Source organism: Diabrotica virgifera, chromosome 6 (genome assembly GCF_917563875.1).
Source record: "Diabrotica virgifera virgifera chromosome 6, PGI_DIABVI_V3a".
NCBI lineage: Eukaryota > Metazoa > Arthropoda > Insecta > Coleoptera > Chrysomelidae > Diabrotica > Diabrotica virgifera.
The window spans coordinates 723,146-749,136 of NC_065448.1; the positions used below are offsets into that span (position 1 = coordinate 723,146).

The following is a 25,991-nucleotide window of genomic DNA, read 5'->3' on the forward strand; positions in this document are numbered from 1 at the left end:
GCATTATCCTGGTTGCCATGTGACCATCACAGGGCTTTTTATTGAAGTATGCACTTTTAAGGCATCTATATTATATGTAAAGGGTTTTTACCCGGATATTTTTCTTTTGTGGCTCAGCTAGCATCCAGTTTATCGAACACTGATGATGATTTTTTATAAAAATCGAAAACGTTTTGTTGTGATGTAGCCCTTTTAAGGGATTTTAATAAAAAAATTTTATACCTTTTACAAAGGATTTCTTTCCAATTTTGTGATTGATGGTATACAGCCAACTACAGGAAAAACATTTTCTTTTCCTTGTGGATTTTTTAATGACATATGATTTTCTTGTAGCATCTTGTGATTTATAGAAGCTATAGTAAGACAGTACATTTCTTAAACAATTTTTTATTGTTTTTTAACGGTTTTCGGATTGAAAGGTAGTAGAACCTCATGGAATACCGTAAAGGTTTGAAAGACTCTAGGAGAGGAAGGGGCTGATGTGTTGTGCCAAATGACGAGTAGGATACATGAGGAAAAGAACATTGGAAACTGAGAGACGAGTGAGAAAAAACTAGCCGAGAGATTAGTTTCAATCGACCACTGCAGTGATAGGAAGAGTCAGAGGCAACACGTGATGTGGCGGAGTCAGTGAACGAAGTCACTAATCCCAAATCTGCGCAGCTGGGTGGACTGTGGGTATAACCTGAAGCAGATGCTCACATACCATGCCTGCTTCCGCATCTACCTTTTAAAGTCCAGGAGAGAAAAGTCCGACCAGTGCCTTTACTATAGTCTTTCGGTGACACACACGATATTGGAGTGCCAGCGTTGGACGGATGAAAGAGAGTGTAACTGATCCCTGGAGAGAAATGTCGGAGAAGATGATGGGAGACAAGTAGTGGTGGAAATTGATCCACAAATTGGTGGGGTGCGGACGACCCCCATAAAGAAAGAGACAGAGAGAGAGAGAGAGAGATGACGTGAGAGAAGAAGCATCATCTCTAAGACAGGGAGTTAAAAACCTTTGGTGGTTCTTGAGGGTGTGGTGTTCTCGATGAATGTGTAGGAGAAATAATGGGAATCAGGTGATAGCAGGAGATCTGCAAAGATATTATGCCTTAACTGGAGGTTTCACCCTGATGTATGGAGTGACAGAAGTTTTTAAGTTAAATAACAACCTCGGAAATTTAGTCCTGACACAACTTTGTTAGGGTATTAGGAACCAGCGTCCATTCTTCTGGTTAAATATGAAAAAAAAAAGAACGCAACGTAAATTGAACTTTTCCCAATTCTAACTACCCCTTACAGCTTGATTATAAGTTATGCTTTTGGACAACAAATCAGACATTCCAAATATATTAACAACACCCACATGTTATCGTCTAACTACTGTTTTAGTAGGGTAATACCCATGCTATTCCGTTTATTATTTGTTTAATACCCAGGCATCAGAATTTTTTTTAGTATTAATAAAATCCAATTCAGTCAATTTAGATTTTAAAATAAAGAATTTTGGCGCATTTTCTAAATTGACTGAAAAAATTCGTATGTACAACAAACATAATTAGGGAGTTAGTAATTATATTATTAAAAAACATGTAAATAAAAAAAATAAAAACGAAATGCACCTATCATTGACAAGTTTATCGGTTTGTGGGTTTCTCGGGGGTCTCTTCATAATATCACTCTCAGCTTCTTCATAAGCCAAAGAAATAGCAGGCACCTAAGATTAGTTAAAACAAAAGAAAAACTAAATTAAAAAGAGAGAAAATAGGCTGAATGTCACATTGTTTAGTATATTTCTTAAAAGTAACAGAAGAATAGACTGGCGCTGTCAACAACTAACAACTAAAATTTTTTTATACCAAAATTATTATTTGTCCGTTCGCATCAATTTGGTAACTCTATCAGAAGCAATACAAATAGTAAATATGTCAAAAAAGCCAACTATACAAATATTAATACTAGTAAACCCGTTTAACTTGTTTGTAATGAGTTTCCTATTGTTTTTTCTTCTAGCTTAATTGAATTCAATTTTTTGCTATCAGATCTATAAAAAATTGATTAGATCTAACTTATAGAAGAGACGAAGAGATAAGAGATGCCTATCAAATAAAAGTTACCTCGGTGTTGACATATCGTCAGATTATGTTCCTGTTGCTGGTAAATTTAGCTTTAGATTTAAGAAGGGTACAAGAAAGAATAGTACCAAAAAATGCGATATGAGAAGACTAAAATGTAAGGAAATAAAAGGGACCGTTCTACGGATTCTTTCAAAGAAGCTAAGTAACATGGAGGAAACATATAATGCAGAAGAATCACTCCAGAATATATGTGAAACCTTCAACAAGATCAGAGAAGAGCATCTAACACAAAAGAAAGAGAAGATGAATAGTTGTATGCATGCAATATACTGCAACTCATGGAAGAAAGAAGAAACTCAAAGAACAACAAAAGAATGAACAAAAATATTCAAATACAAATAAGAACTGAAATACGAAAGGCCAAATATATGCTATATATCTACAGCAATTCATTTTGATGACCCACATAGATCCAGAGCTTACCCTAACTGATTTCTCAGTTTGTTTGAAAAAACATTGATTTTCTAAGATGCAACAAATCTGAGTTGAGGACTTTTCAAAAACAAAATAAAATGTTGTATTTTGTGAAAATACAGGAGGATTTCATCAGTATACATTTTTTTTTCGTTCATCATTTTTTACTAAGAATTTAAGTATTAAAGATGCTCTAGTTCTACCAAAAATGCTATATGCTATAGGTACATAAAAAAATAATTTAGTACTATGACCAACGTGAGTTACTAATTGACGCGAATGGTGACAAAACTCTTACTCTAAACATTATTGTTGTTGTTGACATTCTGAAATATCTTTAGCTTAGCCTAAAGAGAGCTTATTAAACTTTGAAAGCTGTGAATATAAGAAAAATAAGAATAAGAATTGGAAAAATTAGCAGAGAAATGAAAATCCATTAAGACGTACCTTGACTTTGTTTATCCGTAACAAATTTGCAATAAATCTTTAAATCTACTAATTACTTTCTTAATAAAAGAGGAATATCCAACGGTTGATTAAAAAATTGCTAAATTATAAAAGGCACATGTAGAAAGTTACTAATAATTAACGTATGTAGCTTTTGAAGTTCCCAATGTAGTTATAAAGTCGATCAATATGCATATCTTGGAACAATGATCAACTCCACAGGTGATTACTTCCAGGAAATCAAAATCAGAATAGAAAAGGCTAGAGCAAATTTTAACAAAATGAGAAAAGTACTCTGCACAAGAGATTTGAAGTTGGAGCTAAGAGTTAAGTTGGCTAGGTGCTACGTTTTCTCGACTTTGTTTTATGGAATAGAAGCTTGGACCTTGAATGCCGCATCAATGAAAAAACTAGAATCATTCGAACTGTGGGTGTACAGAAGAATTCTAAAAATAGCGTGGACAGAACAAGTCACAACAAAGAGGTTCTGAGAAAGATGAATAAAGAAATGGAAATCTTAAATACCATCAAAAAAAGAAAATTAGAATATCTCGGACATATTACACGTGGACAGAGATACAACTTGCTCAAATTGATTATGAAGGGAAAGATTCAAGGAAAAGGAAGCATAGGGAGACGCAGAATATCGTGGCTGCACAACATGAGAGAATGGTACGGATGTACAACAAATGAACTTTTCAGAGCCGCCGTCTCTAAAATCCGAATAACTATGATGATTGCCGACCTCCGTCGCGGAGATGACACTTAAAGAAGAAGAAGCTTTTGAAGTGATGAAGTATGTAGCCTACACAATTTGGGTTTCGCAAAGGCCTAGGACCGCATGAAACTCTTTTTTCACTTAATATACCGATACGAAGGTACCTGGACGTCAATCCAGATGCATTTGTGTATTTTATTGACTATAATAAAGCATTCGATCAAGTACGACATGAACAATTAATTAATGTGGTGAAATCAAAGAAGATACACTACAATGACCTCAGAATCATCAAATTTATACTATAAGCAGAGAGCAAAAATAGGTGTTGAAACAGTTGTCAGAGGAAATTGAAATTAGACGTGGGGTGAGACAGGGATGCGAAATGTCGCCAATTCTTTTAATGCCTACTCGGAAAAAATCCTGAAAAAGCTCTCGAGGGTGAAACAGCTGGAATAAAGGTAAATGGAGTTCCCATTAACAACATTAGATATGGCACTGTCAAATTAGCCGAAAATATTGAAGATTTTCAAAGATTAGTGACCAGAATAGTGGAGTATGGAAAAGAATACGCTCTAACAATGAACGTCAAGAAGACAAAAAGACAAGCACGAGTGGACAAATGTGCATATCTTGGAACAATGATTAACTCCACAGATGAAAGAGTGTTCTGCACAAGAGATTTAAAGTTGAAGCTAAGAGTTATGTTGGCAAGGCGCTACGTTTTCTCGACTTTGTTTTATGGAATGGAAACTTGAACCTTGCATGCAGCATCAATGAAAAAACTTGAATCATTCGAGCTGTGGCTGTACAGAAGAATTCTTAAAATATCGTGGACAGAACACGTCACAAACAAAGAGGTTCTGAGAAAGATGAATAAAGAAATGGAAGTCTTAAATACAACCAAGAAAAGAAAATTGGAACATCTCGGATATAGTACACGTGGAAAGAGATACAACTTGCTTTAACTCATTATGCAAGGAAAGATCCAAGGAAAAATAAGAATAGGGAGATGTAGAATGCCATGGTTTCGCATGGAGAATGGTACGGATGTAGTAAGACAAATTTTTCAGAGCAGCCGTCTCTAAAGTCCGAATAGCTATGATGATTACAGACGACCGTCGCGCAGGTGGCACTTGAAGAAGAAGATGGGATAAAAATATACAAATACGGTAAAGTAATACTGAAAACTTTCTTTTAATAGAAAAATCCAACCAAAAGCTACATCGTTAATTTATTTAAAACACTCATTTACAGTCCGTTCAAATTCAATTAAGTAACAAAAATGAATGAAAACTTAAGAAAATTTTCAAACTATAACTTGCTGAAAATTGACTTAAATTGAATAAAATGCTTATTGTATGTCTTAAATGCATATTCCTCTTACTACTCTACGAGATCTTAAGTGTTCAAAATATAATCGATTCAAAGTCAGTGCAAATGTTAACTTTAAAAATAGTTTTCCCAAATTCTACATGCTCTTGATAAGATAACTTTCGATAAGATAATATTCTTTTGTTTATTATCATCTGTACCTTTCGTTAACTAACTTATCCGTCCATGGGTTACGTGGACGTCGTTTCATTATGTCGGACTCGGCTTTTTCGTAAGCTAGTGAAATGGCCGGCACCTTTCGTGTTAAAAAAATCAAATCAATCTGTTTTCATCTGATGCCTTTTCATTGTACATTTTTGGGGGCAAAAGAGGGGTTTAATAAATGAGTTACGTGTTACAAAAAGTAATTTAAAATGTTACATTGAAATTTTTAAGCTTGTTATAGGTTATGATAGGTTAGGTTGGATATAATCAAGATCATAGACATATAATACCTAGACTGCGAGCTGCAATCTAAAACTGTGCGACCAGTGCGACAGAGAAAAATGTTTGTATTTAGGGTAAACATCTCTTTCTAATCAGTGGGATTTATGAAATCGGTGGCAGTGGAAAAGCCACGTGTCACGTGGTCGATTGGATTAGAAAGAGTTGCCTACCCTAAATACAAACATTTTTCTCTGTTGCACTGGTCGCACAATTTTAGATTGCATCGAGCAATCTAGGTATTATATGTCTATGATTAACATCAAGATAAATATTTTTGTAAATGATAAAAAAGTTGCTGATGTAAGCCCGTATTAACTACGTATGAGTGATGGGGTATAAATTGGAAATCAAGGGTCCCCAAATCATCCATAAGTAAATTTATAGAAGTTTGCTCTGTTAATACGTACCTCTACATTATCAGTTTTATCTTATTTTCGGTGCATGGCCAAGCTACACCATGTTTTATTTTAAGTGGGCAAATCGGAGGTATTTCTTGATGTTTGGTAAAACTTTGGAACTAAAATTACGGCAAGATTGCTCTTCGTCAAGTTTATTAAAATGCACCAAAACATTACTTTTGAGTGATGCCATTTTTCTTTCTAGTTTTATTAACTGTAAACCATAGTCAAACTGTGCCCACATACCTAATAATAATGGGAACTTAATACTTATTATAAACCCACATCATACCCAGAGAGATTCCTTTCATATCTTTATTTCATTTATTACCAGGTATTTAGAAACAGTGTAAATATTGTTTTGTATTAATAAAACTAGATAGAAAATGGCACCACTCAAAAGCAATGTTTTGGTACATTCTAATAAACTGAAGAAAGAGCAAACTTGCTGCAATTTTTGCTCCAAAGTTTTCAAAACATCAAGAAATACATACCTCCAGTTTGTACGTCCACTTAAACGGTGCAGCTTTTAATCAACTAAGCAAAGGGAAATACAGCAATAATATGAACAAGTGTGAAGGTCATGCATTGAAAAACAATGGAATGACTCATGAAGATAAAAATGGAGAATGTTGAAGTATATAATGCCTCAAATTTCTTCTATAAATTTACTTATGGATGATTTGGGGACTCTAAATAAACATTCTAAACTTTTAAAAGAGTCCCCACCTGCTAAATATTTAAGTGTTATTTGCAATTTCAATTTGGCAGATAGAGCTTCCCTCATATTAGTCGAATTTTTTTAATTTTGAAGCAAACAAATTCAACAAATAAGTATTGAAAAAAATGGTGTTCCGACATTCTAAGCAAATTTTTAAAATATTCAGGGCACTTGTAGATGTCTTTAGTAGATGTCGTGTAGATATAGAAGTACTATGACTTCCTTGTGAAATCTATTCCCTTGTAAACCACCGTCTCCCTTTTCTTGCCAAATTTTGTGAAATCCTGTCGGCTATAACTCCACACATAGCTTGAAACGCTTCTGGAAATTAGTATTTTTTTTAATATAAAGCAAAACTTGTTATCTAACCCTTTTAACGCATTATTTCACAAGTTACCTATATGTAAACAAAAATATTGACTAGTAATGTCAAGCTAGTAAGCTGCTTCTATAAAATCCAGATTGCACTAGTTTCTGAATGACTGCATGGTTGTGTATTAACCACCGATATACGAAAGAATAATCTATTTGCCTCGCCTTTCAAGCAAGTTCTGTCTGAAGAGCTAAACATAGCGAAACACGTATCACAGAATGGCGGATTAGACGACGTGTAAATACTCCTTTTCGTATCTTATTTACTTCTTCTTCTTCTTTAAGTACCGTGCCCAAATTTTTAGGCGTGGGTAGCTTCCATAACAATTTGCCGATATCGTTCTCGATCTTGTGCGGCATGTAACAATTGATCTGCTGATAAGCCAGTCCATTGACGAAGGTTTCGGAGCCATAAATATCTCTTTCGACCAATTCCTCTTTTTCCGTCGATCTTTCCATTGAGTATTAACTGCAGCATCCTGTATCTGCTACCTCTCATTATATGCCCTAGATATTCAAGTTTTCTCTTTTTTATCATCTTCATTAAGTCACCTTCGCCTTGACCTACTCTGTTTAAGACTTCTCTGTTTGAAATGCGTTGAACCCAAGATATTCTGAGCATTCTACGATACGACCACATCTCAAAGGCTTCTAATTTGTTCATCATGTTAACCTTCATGATCCAGGTTTCACATCCATATAGTAATACAGGATACACATAACATTTTAGGAACTTGATTCTTAGTTGTAAGTTCAGCTGAGAGAGTATTTACACAAGACTATTATTGGTAACTGGCCACCATTTTTACCATACTGTATTTATTTTTTAACCTCTTTTAAATTCATAACATCATTACGATTACTTTTTGCAACACTAACGATTGTTTCAAGGTAAAAAAAAGAAGGAAAAAGCGATGCTTACCATGTCAGTTCCAAGATCGATGCAGAGAATGGTAACGGTGCCCAGAGGTAAAGGAACGTCACAGAGGATAAATGCGAGGAAAGGCGAAATCTCGGGAATGTTCGATGTCAAAGTGTAAGCGATGGATTTTTTAAGGTTATCGAAGATAAGTCGTCCTTCCTCGACACCCGTTACGATAGATGCGAAGTTGTCGTCGAGCAGGATCATGTCTGCGGCTTGTTTGGACACGTCTGATCCTGCGATACCCATAGCGACTCCGATGTCGGCTTTCTTCAGAGCTGGAGAATCGTTGACACCATCACCTGAAAAATTGCCATAATGCAGATTCAAATTGTAACGAGTCCGAAGTAAAGAAAAATAGTCTAGCATGTATACAGGGTGTTTCAAAAAAGGTAATACCATTTCTAGGATAGGTAAAAAACTGAAAAATAATTGGGGTTTGCTTAGTAAAAAAATTGTGTAACGCCATCCGTTTTCATGATACAGGGCGTCGAAGAAAAAAAATTCACACATTTTTTACGATTTTGCCGAAACTACTAGCAACATGGTAATGAAATTTGGTGGTTTTAACAGGTAGTTATTGTGAATTTTTGACATACAATTAAGAATTTTATATTCATCATTGGCGAGCATACGGGTAAAACTTCCTTCTATCTTCCCTTTTTTTCATACGACGAGCTATCGAAGGTAGGGAGTTAGTGATGAATATCTCCACCTTCGACTCGCTTTGCAGCAGGTTCGAGCCAGCGCACTTGAACGTAGTAAACAAAAATGGTCAACAGCTGTTCTCATTTTCTTTTGTAATTTACTCCGCGATTCAAAAACATATTCCGGTGTGCATTACTTTACGATTTGACAGACAAAAAAGAAATTGAAAATAAAAGTTGGCAATACTTTAAATGCGTTTTCCTCAAAACTGCTTTTTTCAAGGGCTGTAGACCTTGTAACTCAAAAACTACTTCACCGACTCACCTGGAATTTTGTATATTTTTTATCTAGACATTCGTTGAGGTAACGCTGTCGAGATATTTTTTATTTTATGCTTATTTTTTGTTTCACAATAATAAATATCGAGGGGTTCGAGCGAAAATCCGATAACTAACAAAACCATTGTTTAGAGATAATCGCGATTAAAGATTTTAGGAAGTTTGAAGAAGATTTAAAATCGTCACAGGAAGTTTTATCAAATATTTGTTATACCCAAATGGCAGAGAATTTAATATTTAGTTAGAATAATTTATTTTAAGTTTAATTTATAAAAACGTATTTAAAAAAAAATAAAACGTGATATTTATCGGGTTTTACCTCGTTGAATGAGTTTAACATTTGACTGTATTGGTTTTTATTTTGAATTTTTTTAATTAGAAAATAAAAGTTAATTGTATCTATATTATTCCGACAAAAATAAATTAATCTGCATTCTTTTTAGAAAATTAAAAGGTAAAATGTGTCTTCTTCCGATTCTTCTCACATCATTACGTCTGGAATTCGATCTACGATATAATTACCGGTTTTTAAATTTGTTATTCAAGCATGCACCTCTTCTGGAAAATATTTTCTTGGCACATCTTTACTGCGCAACGCCAGAGAATGGACAGGATTAGACTTTTAAAGTCTAATAAGAAAAGCCCAAAATAGAGAAGACTTTGCAGAAGTCATCGCCAACCCTCGCTAAGAAGACGGCACCCAAAGAAAAAGGCTCAAGAGATCAATAGATCTGGATTAACTGACATTATTCACGATTCACGATATTTGTTATTCAACACACCAGACTGCAAAACACTCAAATGATTTCTGTAACCCAATAAAATCAGAATAGTCTCGAATAATTCGATGTCATCGGTACATGCTAAAGCTTCACAGTCAGTCAAGGATATGATAGTATCATTAACAAAAACTGCAAAGAGGAGAGGTCCCAAATGGGCACATTGGAGCATATCACAGCTAGGAAAGTATTCAAATGAAGTAAAGCCCTTCAGTTTGACATGCAAACAAAGATCGGTCTTGCATATATCTTTTCAAAGTAAAGAAGTTCGTTAGACATTCCAAAAATTCCAGCTTATGCAATAAAAGATAATGATATACACTGTCCAATGCTTTAAACAAGTCAGTATAAATGTGATTCTGTTGAGAACGGTTTTTTCAATGTATTTATAATGTAATTCGTGTAAACTAGTAGATTAGTAGAAGTGAACTACCATGCTGACCAGTATCAAGCTTATTCTTCAGATTAACTGTCAAAAATTAGTCACTAAAACCTTCAAAATTTTAGAAATACCAGAAAGAATTGTAATGGAACGATAAATAGAAATCAATGATTTACTGCCAGATTTGTGAGTGGGCTTAAATAATTAAAGGCTCTCTTAAATTGTGATGTACCGGGTGTCCCAATAAGAATGGCTCTCGGCCATATCTCAGGAACCGTTTATAATACAGCTTCGAGAAAAAATATTTATAACAAAAGTTGCCTCGGGAAAAGCCTGGAAATTAATTTCATAATTGTAGGTCCACCGCGAGAAGGCGTAATTGAATATCAAAAAAATAAAAAATCAAAATTTTACAAAATTTACCTAATGAAAGGGCACTGGAAATCCAATCATCGTATTCTTCATAAAATTCTGCGCATATTTGATTTCACAAGTTTAAGTCTACCTTTGCAAATAAGAGGTGGGGGTGAGTGGGAACCTTCTTATGAAAAAATGGATGTAAGTCCGGTTCTGCTAAATCGAATTTTGCATACTTGGTCTTGTTGAAAACAGCTCTTTTTCGTCAATGTAATTGTCTTATTTTCGAAATAGCCTAATAAGTAATACGCCACCTAGTAGGCGTTATTTAATTATTTTTGGAAATCTGATTTTCTTTGGAGAATATTAAATACAAGTATGCATTTTTAACCCTGTATTACAAAATAAGACCAAATTAGAAACATAATACCGAAAACCGCTTGTCGATACCTTTTTTCTATCTCGGGATATCTTAAGAAACGTGTAAATTTTAAGCAACTGTTAATGTCACCGGTAAACGAAGTTAAAGAAAAGTAGTGTGCTATGTAAAAAACACATAAACATTTTCCAGATGTAAACGTATATAATTAATTAAAACAGCAATAAGACAAACAACACTATAAAATATAACAAAGAAATAAAAGCAACTATTTACTTAGTGACGAGTGACGCCCTAATTGTTCAAATTGTTGCCCATCATTTTCGATGCAAGCATTTACTCTGTCAAGAATAGATTGAACAGCAGTCTCAATTTCTGCTTTCGCAATGCTTTGAATGGAGTTTCCTATTCTCTAGATTCTAGACTATGTTTTCTCGATGTGGACCAAGCGGCAAAAACAAGGTCTTTAATCCGTCCCCATAAATAAAAGTCAAACAGTTAAATCTGTTGCTATTCAATCTACTCTTGAAAGAGTAAATGCTTGCATCGAAAATGATGGGCAACAATTTGAACATTTAGGCAGTCACTAAGACTAAGTACGTAGTTGCTTTTATTTCTTTGTTATATTTTATAGTGTTGTTTGTCTTATTGTTGTTTTAATTAATTATATACGTTTACTTGTTTATTTGCTTTTTCCATAGCACACTACTTTTCCTTAACCTCGTTTACCGGTGACAGTAACAGTTATGTTGAAAATTTACACATTTCTTAAGATATTAAATCTTTTAATTTTTGATATTAAATTACGCCCTCTAGCGGTGGACCTACAATTATGAAAATAATGTCCAGGCTTTTCCCGAGGCAACTTTTGTTATAAATATTTTTTCTCAAAGCTGTACTATAATCGGTTCCTGAGATATGGCCGAGAGCCATTCTTATTGGGAACCCGGTACAGTGGCCCTCGGTCAGAGGTTTATTAAAAATAGTCCTTCTTCAAGTGCCGTCTCCCAATCGCAGGTTGGATATCATCATAACTATCTTCACTCTATCTACCACTGCTCTGAAGAGTTCTATAGAACTGCATTTAAACCAGTCCCTTAAATTCTTCAACCACGACACTCTACTTCATATACACCTTTCTCCTCTTTGGACAATCTGGACCAGGACCTTTATTGGTATTAAGATACTGTAAGCATGCTAAAATGTCGCAAATTTTAATAGTTAGGTAGTGACAAATTTTCTAAATAAAATGTCAGAAATTTTCTAAATAAAAACCAATTTTTCATGACTAAAACTTTTCACCTTCCCCTGGTATACCAGAAATAAAACATTCCACTAGTTGAACCAATTAACCATTTATTTGGCATTCACCAATATGTACACATCACAATGAAATCAAAGCGATTGAAGCATGTGGCATAATATAAATTAATAGTATTACTTCTGACACCGACAGTAGATTTGAAGCAGCCTTGAAACGATTTGAAGGGAGCATCTCTACACGCGTCATATCCCGTTCGCCTATTATACAATTACTTAGTTGTTGTAACTGTAAAGTGGCCTTTAAAATAGGTTGGACATCCCGCGATTAGGTTAAATAAAGGAGTGTTTACGATTTATCATGTAATACCTGTTGTTGTCCATTTACTCTTAATTGTTCTATTATAATTTATCAATGAATCTATCTACATTTGGCGAATTTTTAACCCCGAAACTGAGAAACATAGGGTTTGTTCCAACACAACGAAGAACCGTCATGTAACGATCACGTTACTAGATAATTAACGTTCCATGGGTTCCATGGACGGTTTCTCGTTGTGTTGGAACAAACCTCATGTATACACTTTATTTTGTCACTTCTCATTGTTCTTCTTCACTACATGAAGGTTTTGCCTATTTCGTCTTAAGAAGGGTATTATGACTATCTATTTCGTGATCTTTCTATACCTGGTGGTGAATAATTGTCAAGCGAGCCATAGAAAACTCAATGGGAAATTATAAACTGTTGAATTCCTGCTACCCTAATATTACCAAATACTATTGACTGTAATACATACAACTCTTGACATTTCCCATACATTTGAGAAAGCAAACAATATAGCGCCATCTAGTGGTGTGCGGTGATAACCAGAGCGATCTAACCTTACATTTATAAAATTGCTTTATTATTGTTTTTGTATAAGTGTTTGAACTATTTTTATTTTAATTTAATTTAGCAAAATTAGCTCGTTATTCAAAAATTTATAAAATTAAATTTGAATGTTTACGTCAAATTTTACATTTTCAAAACGTAGTTTCACTTCAAGCCGACAGTGGCGCTAGCGGCAACGTGCTTCCAGATTTCTGTGGGAGTTGGATGTATTACAGTCAATAGTATTTGATATTACTAATCAAAAGTCATAAGATGCTATTTGTAGAAAACTGAAATTGTATTGAAAACATTGATACCGGCACTTAAATTGTTCTACGAATTAAACACATTCCAAAATTTTGTAAAAATATAATACATTTTTCAGAGTATTTGTCGAAGTTACGCCACACGTAGTGCAGAATATGTATAACGGGTTGCGTTCAGTCACAATAAAGTTGCGAAAAATGTACTGAACCAGGATTTGAATTTTCATGATTCATTGGGTCTATTGAATAAAAAGAAGTATTTGCTTTTACTTACAAGTATTTAAGTATTTCTTCTTCTTCAAGTGCCGTCTCCTAATCGGAGGTTGGATATCATCATCACTATCTTTACTCTATCCACCGCTGCTCTAAAAATTGAATAAAGTCATTTCTTTAATGCTTTATTCAATTACTATTAAGTAAATACTTAAATACTTGTAAGTAAAAGCAAATACTTCTTTTTATTCAATAGACCCAATGTGCGTTTTCAAAAGGAAAGAGGCAAAGGAGAAAGAACAGAGACAGACAAGTTATTAAAATTGAGTAGAAGTAGAGTGGGCATGAAGAGTATAAAATTTAACTTCTTTGTATTCTATTTCTTCAAATGTAAGTACAATTCTGTTTGATGATATATTTGTGACAAGTTAATAGGGCTTTTCATCGATTGTCATTTATTTCGAGCTTCGGTCACATGTCGTATAATCCGTGTATAATATTAATATACACGGATTATACAACATATGACAGAAGCTCGAAACAAATGACTGTGAATGAAAAGCTCTATAAAAAAACACACAAATTATTAAAACCATAAACTAATAGCCCGGGAGGTAGTGTCAAATTTTACCGGAGCATTTTAGCATGGCTGGTTTCTTTTTATTTAGGTAGGTGTTCCAAAGCTTATTAACAAATGATGTGTCAGCTGGCCCAAAACCGGGGATTTTAGACAAGAAAAGGTAAAATATGAAAGTTGATGGACAAACGCTACAACTTAAATGTCAAATATTTATACACGTTATTCAGAACATTTGATAGCCTTGCTTACTTGGCTCCTACCTTTCACTCAGGAGATCCAGGTTCAAATCCTGGCGCAGAAAATTCTTTTTGTTTTTTAAATTGACATTTTATTTTGAAAAATAATTATTTTTATAATACCACGTTTTTATTATTTATACGAGACAATATAAAAAAATCTGTTTGTCGTTTATAGAATCGCAAACTATGCATTCTTGGTCATAATATTATGATTGATCTTAATAAGCAAATTTGTTGTACATGAACCTCTGAAGGTTTCTGAGTTGGTAAGACCAACAATCAAGTGGAAAGGGAGACATTATTTGTTATTTTTTTGGACAAACTGTTTTTTCTTAATTTTATATGTTGTAGAACCGAAAGATACAACCTTAAATTTTCACTTTTCTCTCACCAACCCCCATTTTTTAATAGCAATCTAAATATTTCCCTATTCTCTATAATACATAAAAATGAATGTTTGTCTGTACTTATGTCCCTTACAGAATCGTAAACTATGCATTTGGTAGTCAAAAGTATAGGTACGCAATATTTTTTGGTATTTTTTGGCTTTCTGGTAATTTTTAGGTATTAAACTTTCAAACATTATTTAGTTTTAAGGCGGTACGAAGTTTGCCGGGTCAGCTAGTTAATAATAAAAAAATATTCGTGGACTAGTGTGGCAAAGATTAAAAAGTATAAATCAATAATTTATGAATTTTAGATTGTAATAAAAAAGCTTCATCTGCATCATGTACGTTGCAAAAAATGTTAGCTGGCCAAGTGGACATGCCGTGGTATTATAAAAATAACTATTTTTCAAAATAAAATGTCAATTTAAAAAACAAAAAGAATTTTCCGCGCCAGGATTTGAACCCGGATCTCCTGAGTGAAAGGTAGGAGCCAAGTAAGCAAGTCTATCAAATGTTCTGAGTAACGTATATAAATATTTGACATTTAAGGTGTAGCGTTTGTCCATCAACTTTCATATTTTACCTTTTCTTGTCTAAAATCCCCGGTTTTGGGCCAGCTGACACATCATTTGTTAATAAGCTTTGGAACACCTACCTAAATAAAAAGAAAACAGCCATGCTAAAATGCTCCGGTCAAATTTGACACTACCTCCCTGGCTATAATATAATAATTATCGAAGAAACTATCAAAAATAGAGGTGGGAAAGAATTATTTGAACGGTTCCAAAATCACCATGACTGAATTGTTCCCAGTGCCCATCTTTAAAAAAAATTAGCTTTTCAGCATTATATCCACGAATCTACTGGACCGGTTTCTGACTGATCATGAACCAGTTAGAAAAACTACGCGAATATCAAACTTTATGTAAAAGTTCCGGACTTTTAACACTACGAACGCTGAAATCGCAACCGCGCATGCGATTCAGTTAGAAACCAGTCATGGATTGTCTCCGCGAACGAAACTATTGCAACTAAAATAACATAGTAACGATTTAACTCACCTGTGACAGCTACAATAGCACCCATACGCTGACATCCCTCTACGATGATGAGCTTCTGCTGTGGCGACGTCCTGGCGAATACAATTTCAGTGTGGTACCTAAGAATCTCATCCAATTGGTCAGACGACAAATCCCTAAGATCTGATCCGTGTACAACAGCAGCTTTAGCTTCTCTCGGGTTGACTTCTGATACCGGAATGTTCAAACGTTGAGCGATATCTTCGACAGTCTCGTTACCTTCAGAGATAATACCGACAGATTTGGCGATGGCTTTGGCCGTAATCGGGTGATCACCAGTTACCATGATGACTTTGATACCGGCACTTCTACATTTGGCAACAGCGTCAGGTACGGCAGCTCTGGGAGGGTCGATCATGGACATAAGACCTACAAACCGAAGACCATCCAGAGGGAAGTTAGCGTCGTCAGAATTGAATTTGTAGCCAATAGGGTACTTATCGGATGGTAACATCGAGTCGCAGAAACCAAGTACTCGTTCTCCTAGACCTCCCAATTCCAAATACGCGTTATTAAATGCTTCTTTCATTTCTTCGTCTAATACTTTCTCTTTGCCGCAAATAAAGATAGTGCTGCATCTCTCCAAGATCCTTTCAGGAGCTCCCTTCATTACCAAAATGTGGCGTGGGTCATTAGGATCTTCATTTTCGTGGCAAGATACTTGATATTTGTTGGTTGAGTTAAATGGAATTTCGCAGACTTTCTTGTTCTTGCGCCTGACGGACATAACGTCTCCCAGAGCAAGTTCCATGCATTTAAGAAGAGCAGCTTCAGATGCATCTCCGTTGACTTCTCGTTTAAGGATTGGAACACCGTCTTGGCCTGGTTTGAATTCGGCTCGGTTACAGAGAGTGGCGATTCGAGAGAGGGCTTTAAATCCAGGGCTAGTTCTATCGTACTGCACACCAGATTGATCTTCAGTTGTATCGGCTTCAATAATTTGATTATCGAACCACATGTGAGCGACAGTCATTCGGTTTTGAGTCAGGGTACCAGTCTTATCTGAGCAAATTGTGCTTGTGGATCCCAAAGTTTCTACTGCTTCCAAGTTCTTGACCAGACAGTTTTTAGATGCCATTCTCTTGGCAGTGAGAGTTAAACATACAGTTACAGTGGCCAGTAGACCTTCTGGTACGTTAGCTACGATGATACCAATAAGGAAGATCACAGCGTCCAACCAATGGTAACCGAGGATAAACGCAATAACGAAGAATGTGACTCCTAGGAAAACAGCTACGCCAGTGATGAGGTGAATGAAATGGTGAATTTCTTTTGCGATGGGTGTTTCACCAGTGTCCAAGCCAGAAGCTAGACCAGCGATACGACCCATCACGGTATTGTCTCCACAACTAATAACAACTCCTTTGGCAGTACCTTCGACGGCATTGGTAGAGAAGAACGCAAGATTCTTTGTTTCCAGGGGATTTTCGTGTGTGAAATCAGGGCTTCTACTCTGAGGTTCGGATTCTCCGGTAAGAGATGAGTTATCTACTTTGAAACCTCTTGATTCGATTATTCTGATGTCGGCTGGGATTCGGTCGCCAAATTTCACTTCGACGACATCTCCAAGTACCAAGTCTTCGGCTCGTAATGTCAATTTTTCTCCTTCCCTAAGAACGGTCGCGAACTGGGGCACCATGTTCTTGAAAGATTCCATAATTTTTGAACTTTTGCTTTCTTGATAATAAGAAAATATACCTAAAAAATGGAATTAATCAGTTATGTTCAAATCTACAACATATGGTAATAATAATGATTTCATTTAAACATTTGGTAAGCTTCAACGTAAAAAGCTTGTACATATATTAAAAATCAAAAATATTGACAATCATGTGAAAATTATATGTAATCTATATTGGAATCAAACTGCAGAACACATAAAATACAAAGAGGCGTCCGCCAGGGTTGCGTGCTGTTTCCACTACTATCCAAAATTTACAGTGAAGCACTGAAAAGTTCGTAGGCTAACATAGAAAAAAATTTTGATATAATTTGATTTTATTATTCAGTATATTCGCACCTTCGAGGGCGATACAAAGATTATAGCAATCATACAACTTTTCAATACCATTTTTATAATACAATTTGTCTTTAGTCTCGAAATAAGGCTCAGTTTCGGCGATTACCTCTTCATTGGTGCTAAATTTCTGTCCAGCGAGCATTCTCTTGAGATCAGCGAGCAGGTGGTAGTTGCTGGGAGTCATATCTGGTGAATATGGTGGCTACGGAAGCAATTTGAAGCCAAATTCATGAAATTTTGCCATCGTTTGCATTGATTTGTGATACGGTGCGTTGTCTTGATGAAATAGCACTTCCTTCTTCAAATGGGGCCGCTTTGGGCGTTTTTTCACGATTTCGACCTTCAAACGCTCCACTAACGCAATGGAATAGTCGCTGTTAATGGTTTTTCCCTTTTCCATATACAGGGTGTCCCAGACTAATTTAGCCACGCTATATCTCTTAAACGAATAGAGATTTTCGAATGGGACAAAAAGTGGTCTATTCTACTTGTAATACACTTTAATATGGCGTAAAAAAATCATCCCCTAAATATTCATCCCTTAGTTGCAACCCCTAACTTTAATTTTTTTAATAGCACCCTGTATACTTTTTAATGGTCTTGGATGTGGTCTTCTATCGTCTATTCAAAACATTTTTTGAAAATAAAATTGGTTCGTAAATAACCAAGAAAATATCAGTTTAGTTTTGTTAATTTTGTGTCCCAGACTAATTTATCCAGGCTATATTTCTTAAACGAATAGAGATTTTCGAATGGGACAAAAACTGATCTATTACATATGTAATACACTTTAACATGGCATAGAAAAAATTATTCACTAAATATTCATCCCTTAGTTACAACCCCTAAATTTAGTATTTTTTTTAAATAGCACCCTGTAAGTTAGGGATGAATATTTACGAGATGAATTTTTTTTACGCCATATGAAAGTGTATTACAAATGGAATAGATCAGTTTTTGTCCCATTCGAAAAGCTCTATTCATTTAACAAATATAGCCTGGATAAATTAGTCTGGGATACACAATTAACAAAAATAAACTGATAGTTTCTTGGTTATTTACGAACCGATTTTATTTTCAAAAAATGTATTGAATAGACGATAAAAGACCACATCCAAAACAATAAAAAAATATAGAGGGCGCTATTAAAAAAATTAAAGTTAGGGGTTGTAACTAAGGGATGGATATTTAGGGATGATTTTTTTGTACGCCATATTAAAGTGTATTACAAGTAGAATATATCACTTTTTGTTCCATTCGAAAATCTCTATTCGTTTAAGAGATATAGCGTGGCTAAATTAGTCTGGGACACCCTGTATGTAGTCGATGAATATTATACCATGAATGGGCATCCCAAAATACTGATGCTATAATCTTGCCAGACGACTGTTGCGTCTTTCCACGATTTGGAATTGGTTCATCACGTGCAGTCCACTCACCTGACGGTCGATTGGACTCCGGTGTGAAATGATGATGTTTCATCCATTGTACCATATCGACCAAAAATTCGGTTTTACTAAGATTGAACAGCTTCAAACATCTCTCAGAATCATCAATTCATTGTTGTTTTTGATCGATTGTGAGCTCTCGCGGCACCCACTTTGCACAGAGCTTTCGCATACCCAAATATTCATGCGCAATATATCCAACACGCTCCTTTGATATCTTTAGAGCCTCAGCTATCTCAAACAACTTCACTTTACAGTCATCCAAAACTATTTTGTGGACTTTGTGATTATTTTCATCGCTAACAGTCTCTTTGGAGCGTCCATTGCGTGCATCGCCCTCGGTGCTCATTTCTCCTTGTTTAAACTTAGCAAACCATTGCTCAACGGTTGATTTTTCCTGGTGCAGAGTCCGAATAATGTTTGCGAAAAATGATGTTTGAGAAAAAGGGCTTAAGTCAGAATTGCACATCGATAATGTTTTGATGATTTCTGGACCAGAAAAATCGGCTCTTTTTATTGGTACATACAGTTTAAGTCTACAACAAACTGTACGAACCAATAAGAAATCATCAAAACATTATCGATGTGCAATTCTGCCCTTTTTGCGAAAACATCAGAGGTTTATCAAGTCAAATGTTGACTTCAACAGTTTTTTTTCCCTAAAAAGCAATGCCTTATTAAGACACGAAATTCCTTTTTTATCCTTTTTTTTTAAACCAACACAAGCTGCTTCACTCAAAATGCTATATCTCATAAACTAATAGTTTGACAGCTGTCAAATTTATACACGCATCTTTTGATGGTTAGGGCCGACTAAAAATCATATGGATTTAACACCAGTAGTGCAAGCACCATCTATATGCAATTGTGCAAGCCTACGAACTATTCATCCGACCTGTTAGATTAAGATTACTGATTTATATTACGATTTATACACTCCTGGCCAAAAAATTGGGACACCTTAAAAATGATTCATTTTTGATTTTTCGAATCTCCTAAACCTGTTGTCCGATTTTAGTGATTTTTTCAATATGTTATAGCTTTATTCTCTAAGAATATCGATGTAGTAATAGTGTTGCTGAACAGGTAAATGTCATTATATACCGGGTGTAACAATAATACTGTGTTTTTTTCCTGAAAGTTCTTAACACCCCGTGGAATATTCTAGCATTTAAAAAATATTGAAATTAAAACACAATTGTAGCCTTAGCCTTTCTTAACATTCTGCTTTTTGACTCATTCACTTATGTTGGATAATGAAAAAGTTAGGTACTTTGACAACTAGCCACGTTCTTCATCAATACAAGGTGTTTCTAAATAAGTGCGACAAACTTTAAGGGTTAATTCTGCATGAAAAAATATTGACAGTTTGCTTTATAAACATATGTCCCCAAATGCTTCGTTTGCTAGATATGGGATGTTGAATTTTTTCTTACAAACTGACGATTTATTTATTGCTCTGAAACCGGTCGACATATGCAAATGAAATTTGATAGGTTTTAAGAAGTAGTTATTTCACATTTTTTGACACACAACTAAAAATTTTATATTCACCATTGGCGTGCTTACAGGTAATATGACCCGTATGCACGCCAATAGTGAATATAAAATATATAATTATATGTCAAAAAATGCGCAATAACTGCCTCTTAAAACCCACCAAATTTCATTTGCTTATCTCAACCGGTTTTAGAGCAATAAATAAATCGTTAGTGTGTAAGAAAAAATTCAACATCCGGTATCTCGGAAACAAAGCATTTGCAGACATATGTTTATAAATCAAACGGTCATTATTTTTTTATGCAGAATTACCCCTTAAAGTTTGTCGCACTTATTTAGAAACACCCTGTATTGATGAATAAAGTGGCTAGTTGTCAAACTACCTAACTGTTTCATTATCCAACATAAGTGAATGAGTCAAAAAGCAGAATGTTAAGAAATGTTAAGGCTACAATTGAGTTTTAATTTCAATATTTTTTAAATGCTAGAATATTCCACAGGGTGTTACGAACTTTCAGGAAAAAACAGTATTATAGTTACACCCGGTATACAATGACATTTACCTGTTCAGCAACACTATTAGTATATCCATATTCTCAGAGAATAAGCCTATAACATATTAAAAAAATCACTAAAATCGGACAACAGGTTTAGGAGATTCGAGACATCAAAAATGACCCATTTTTAAGGTGTCTCGATTTTTTTTGGTCAGGAGTGTATGTATGTAGATTGGTAGTACTAATAATAGAAACGTGAAAAAAACTTTCTTCGATTGATTTCTATATATCATACGTTTAGTTTTCAATTAGAGATAGGCGACTGAAGAAAGCACTAAAATCGGCAACATTGCTTATGAGAATAAGTTGCATTGCCACTGTAGAATCGACGAATGACTGAATAAATCGGCGCGACTCAGGTGTGTGGAAAGCAGTGTTGCCATGTATTGGGTGTACTCCTATATCTATTTTAAAACTAAACACACGGTATTACTCACCTGTAACGATAACAACGGCAGCTAATACGATGCCAAGATATAGATTATCATCTGCTGGTTCTTCTACAGTACTAGCCTGTATGGAGTAGGCGATGAAACAAAGGATTGCACCAATCCAAAGTAAGAGTGCGAAACCCCCGAAGAGATTTTTACAGAATTTCACCCATTCGGGAGTTGTTTTTGGTGGTGTGAGGGCATTGGGTCCGTCCCTGTCCAAATTTTCTTTCGCTTTTGCATGACTAAGACCCTGGAATTAAATTTGAAACGGTAATGACGAAAAAATTACGAGATCTTATCAAGTCAAGAACAAACCGCTGAACAAAGTGGAACTCGTTAATATTACATTTATTAAATTTATTTTCTAGAATGATAAAATATACACAAGTTGGTAGAACACATGTCTTTTACCGCTATAATAGATTGGCGAGTTTTTATTAACTAATTAATATCATATATATTTTTCATCAATATTTTCCAAGAAAAAAAACTAGGCTACATTTTTAAATATTTAATGCCAATCAATAAGCTGTAAAATATCCTCAACAGAATAAGATTTTAAATATGTTTTAAGTATACAGTGTGGCATTTGGAATCCACATAGACTAGGGCATCTATGAAAAAAGAAATCGAATTTTAAATAAAGCACCTATCAACTTCCAACTTCTTGCATTGTGCTCGGGATGACTCACGTCAGGAAAAAAGTCTACAATAGAAAAATGGGTGGAAATACATAATTCCATTTACAGTACATAAAATGCATCCAAAGGTGCTTAAACATGTTAAAATCAGTATATTAAGGGTCTGATTTTGTCATTCGGGTGTTTTTGGGGTAGCTAAACATCAGCATCTAGTGCTCAGGTTTACTGCTAAGGCACGTTATCTGGAGTTTAGAGGGTGTTGGGATCGATGAATACGAATACGTCATCGCAGCCGGCACCCGGAATAACTGGTGCCCAGAGTCACTTCTGAAGCATGCATCTTCTTTGGGAGTTTAGGGAGTTTTCGGTAACAAATTGATGCAAACAGATTATATGATAGTTTTTGAAAGCAAATACAAATGATAGTTTTTGGAATTTAAGCATATTATTTATCTTCGGTAAATCTGGTCGTGGTTCGACTAATCGCAATCATTCTTCTTCTTAAAGTCCGTCTCCTATCGGAGGTTGGAAATCATCACAGATATTCTTATTTTACTGGCGGCCGCCCTAAATAGGTCGATGGAACTGCAGCCGAACCATTCCCTCAGATTTTTTAACCAAGATATTCTGCGCCTAACGATACTTCTCTTACCCCTGATTTTACCTTGGATGATCAGTCTCAGCAGCGAATATTTGTCACCTCTCATAACATCTTTCAAGTATTCAAGCTTTCTTCTTTTAACAGTAAGTACAACTTCACATCCTTTTTCGATCAGACGTAAAATTTCAGCATTCGTCACGTGGTCCACCCAAGATACACGTAGCATTCTACGGTAACACCACATCTCAAAAGCTTCAATGTTTTTAATGCTGCCCATCTTCATGGTCCATGACTCAACTCCATATAATAAAGTGGAGAAGATATATAACACCGCAGCATACGCACTCTCAGATCAAGATTTATGTCACGACTACAGAGAAATATTTTCATCTTGTTAAATGCTGATCTAGCTATTTCTATTCTTGCTCTTATTTCTTTTGTTTGATCGCCTGTATGATCCAGGCAATCGCAATCATACAAGCAGGTAAATTAATTCAAATGTGTCTTTATCGTTTTTAAATCATATATGTATTGTATATTTATTTGTTTACTATGAAATTTGTTCAGCAGTATGTTTGAATTATATAGATATGTATACTCACGTTTTCTGGGTGTGTTTGAAACCTTTGATATAGTTCTTCTGGTGAGATCTTATGATAGTCGATGTCTAATTCCTGTTTTAAATCGTCTAAATCTTCCGCTTTCCTTACTTTCTTTACCTTTCTTCGAGACTAAAAACAAAAAAAAAACATAATTAAAACACCGCATTTCAAAATGTTAAAAATACAACCATTTTTGAATTACCATGTAACGTATAACTAAACTTTTAAAAAACGGACGTCAAGGTTAGCGAGTGATTTTTTCAAATTGTTCCTATCAACTTAAGTTAACTTCCTATGGAAGATATGCTATTATCAAATAAACCCACATTTCTTGACGATAATTTCAAGAGGTTTTATAAATATATCATGCATTAAACACTTGTAATTTCGTTTGGCTTTATTTCATTGACGCAATTACGTTAGAAATTTTCAAATAACATGCACTAAAGACGTCACAACGTGGAAAAGTCTTGGACAAAACGGTGCAGACTGCGGTTAAATAAAAATTGGTAGCAATGAAAAGCTAATTTGATTGCTAAAAATGACAATCATATTGTCGGGATCCCAATTTTATTCCTAATTCATCATGTTTTATTTTTATTTATTGTCTATTTATGTTATGTATTTTATGAGATTAAACCACTGTTATAAATGATATTCCATAAATGGGGAAAAATTCAACATGCCCTTGTGTCAGCTGGAAAAAAACACCCTCAAACCACTTTGAGGTTCACAACAAGAAAACCTTGGATGGCAGTATAAGTTCTTGAACTTACGGAGGAACGCAGGAAACAATAAGCAAAATACCTAAATAAATACAAATAAATTCAAGGAAATATGAGGAAGAAAATTCGGCAAGGAATTAGAAGATCTGGATAAAAATTATGATTGCTTTAATTTACACAAAGAATCAAAGAAATGGCAGGTTCTGGCAGAAATAGCACAAGAACGGATATCCTTAAAAATGATAAAAGGGTAGAATTACTGATGTGAAGGAGAGATTGTGTCCCTGGACCAATTACATCCAACAACTATTTAATGATGAAAGAGAAGAACTGCCATTAGAAACCACAGTGGATACCTGACCACCAATATTACGAGAAGAAGTAGTCTATCCCCTTCAAAAACACAAAAGAGGGCAGAGCTACTGAACCAGATGATGTGACCATCGAATTATTAAAACTCATTGGTGAAGATGACATTGATGTTAGGATTAAACTCATTACTTTAATATATCAGACTGCCACAATCCTCAGACAATGGCTGTATACTATCTTTGTAGCAATTCCCAAAAAGTCAAATGCAACAACCTGCTCAGATCACAGAACAATAGCATTAATAAGTCACACACTTAAAACATTTTTGAAAATAATACACAGCAGAATTGTTAAAACTCTTGAATATGACATTAGTAACACACAATAGGGCTTTTCATCGATTGTCATTTGTTTCGAGCTTCTGTCATGTGTCACATAATATTAATATATCTACGTCATACGTCTTTGGTTTGTATCATTAGGATTACCAATAACGTATGACGTAGATATATTAATATTATGTGACACATGACAGAAGCTCGAAACAAATGACTGTGAATGAAAAGCCCTATAGAAATGTCATTGTCACACGAGACGCTTTGTTAGACTCAAATGTGCTGGCCCAGCGATGCATGGACATGAATCAGGACATGTACTTATGTTTTGTAGACTTGGGCAAGGCATTTGATAAGGTTCAACATAAAAAGTTTGTGGATATATGATATTAAAAAGCAAAAATATTGACAGTCGTGATGTAAAAAATATATCGAGTCTATATTGGAATCAAACCGCCAAGGTAAGAGTTGACAACCAAAACACCCGAGATATCAAAATACAGAGAGGAGTTCGCTAGGATTCCAAAGCAAAATAGAGCAAGACAAAAAATATTTAACAAGGTGCAAAGGTATTAACAAACAAAAAAAAATGGAATCAAATCTAAGTGAAACAATGTAAAAGAATTGAGGTTTTCGATAGGTTGAGGATATCATGGATGTACAGAGTGACAAATGAAACCATTTTACATCGTCTAAACAAAGAAAGAGAGGAACTTACTGAATAACATAAAAAGGAGAAAATTTGAGTACTTTGGCCAGGTAATGAGAAATCTTAAATATTGACATTTTTGATATAGTAATAGTTGGTCAGCCCAATAGATAAAATTTTTTGATTCTAATTGAGACAGTCACCAGATGTAACCAACATTTCTGTCAGGGTCGCAACGTCACGCGTAACTAAGATACATCCAAACTGCATAGACACCAAGTTGGATACGATCCTATTCATAACACACCAACTGGCATACATATTAAGAAAAATAAATATATGGAAGAATATATTTAGAAATTGAATTAATGATAACATGCTACTATACATTATACATATAATAGGTGACATCTGGTAACTGTCTCAATTAGAATTAAACAAATTTATC

At 34.7% G+C, this 25,991-nt stretch overlaps 1 protein-coding gene across 10 annotated transcripts in view; it reads right to left on the reverse strand.

Moving 5' to 3' along the window:
* The window catches only part of LOC114330533 (sodium/potassium-transporting ATPase subunit alpha), a 247,778-nt gene that overhangs the window by 37,924 nt on the left and 183,863 nt on the right, over positions 1–25,991 (reverse strand). For 8 of the 10 annotated variants that reach the window (XM_028279892.2, XM_028279938.2, XM_028279949.2 and 5 more), the window contains 4 exons: positions 23,523–23,651; positions 21,682–21,928; positions 15,702–17,417; positions 7,940–8,241 (listed from right to left, as the gene is read on the reverse strand). In XM_028279892.2, the coding sequence (XP_028135693.1) occupies positions 7,940–8,241; positions 15,702–17,417; positions 21,682–21,928; positions 23,523–23,651 (2,394 nt within the window). Of the gene's footprint in view, positions 1–1,610; positions 1,706–5,240; positions 5,336–7,939; positions 8,242–15,701; positions 17,418–21,681; positions 21,929–23,522; positions 23,652–25,991 lie in introns of all 10 variants that reach the window. The other 2 variants (XM_050654190.1, XM_050654191.1) reach the window with 2 other exon arrangements.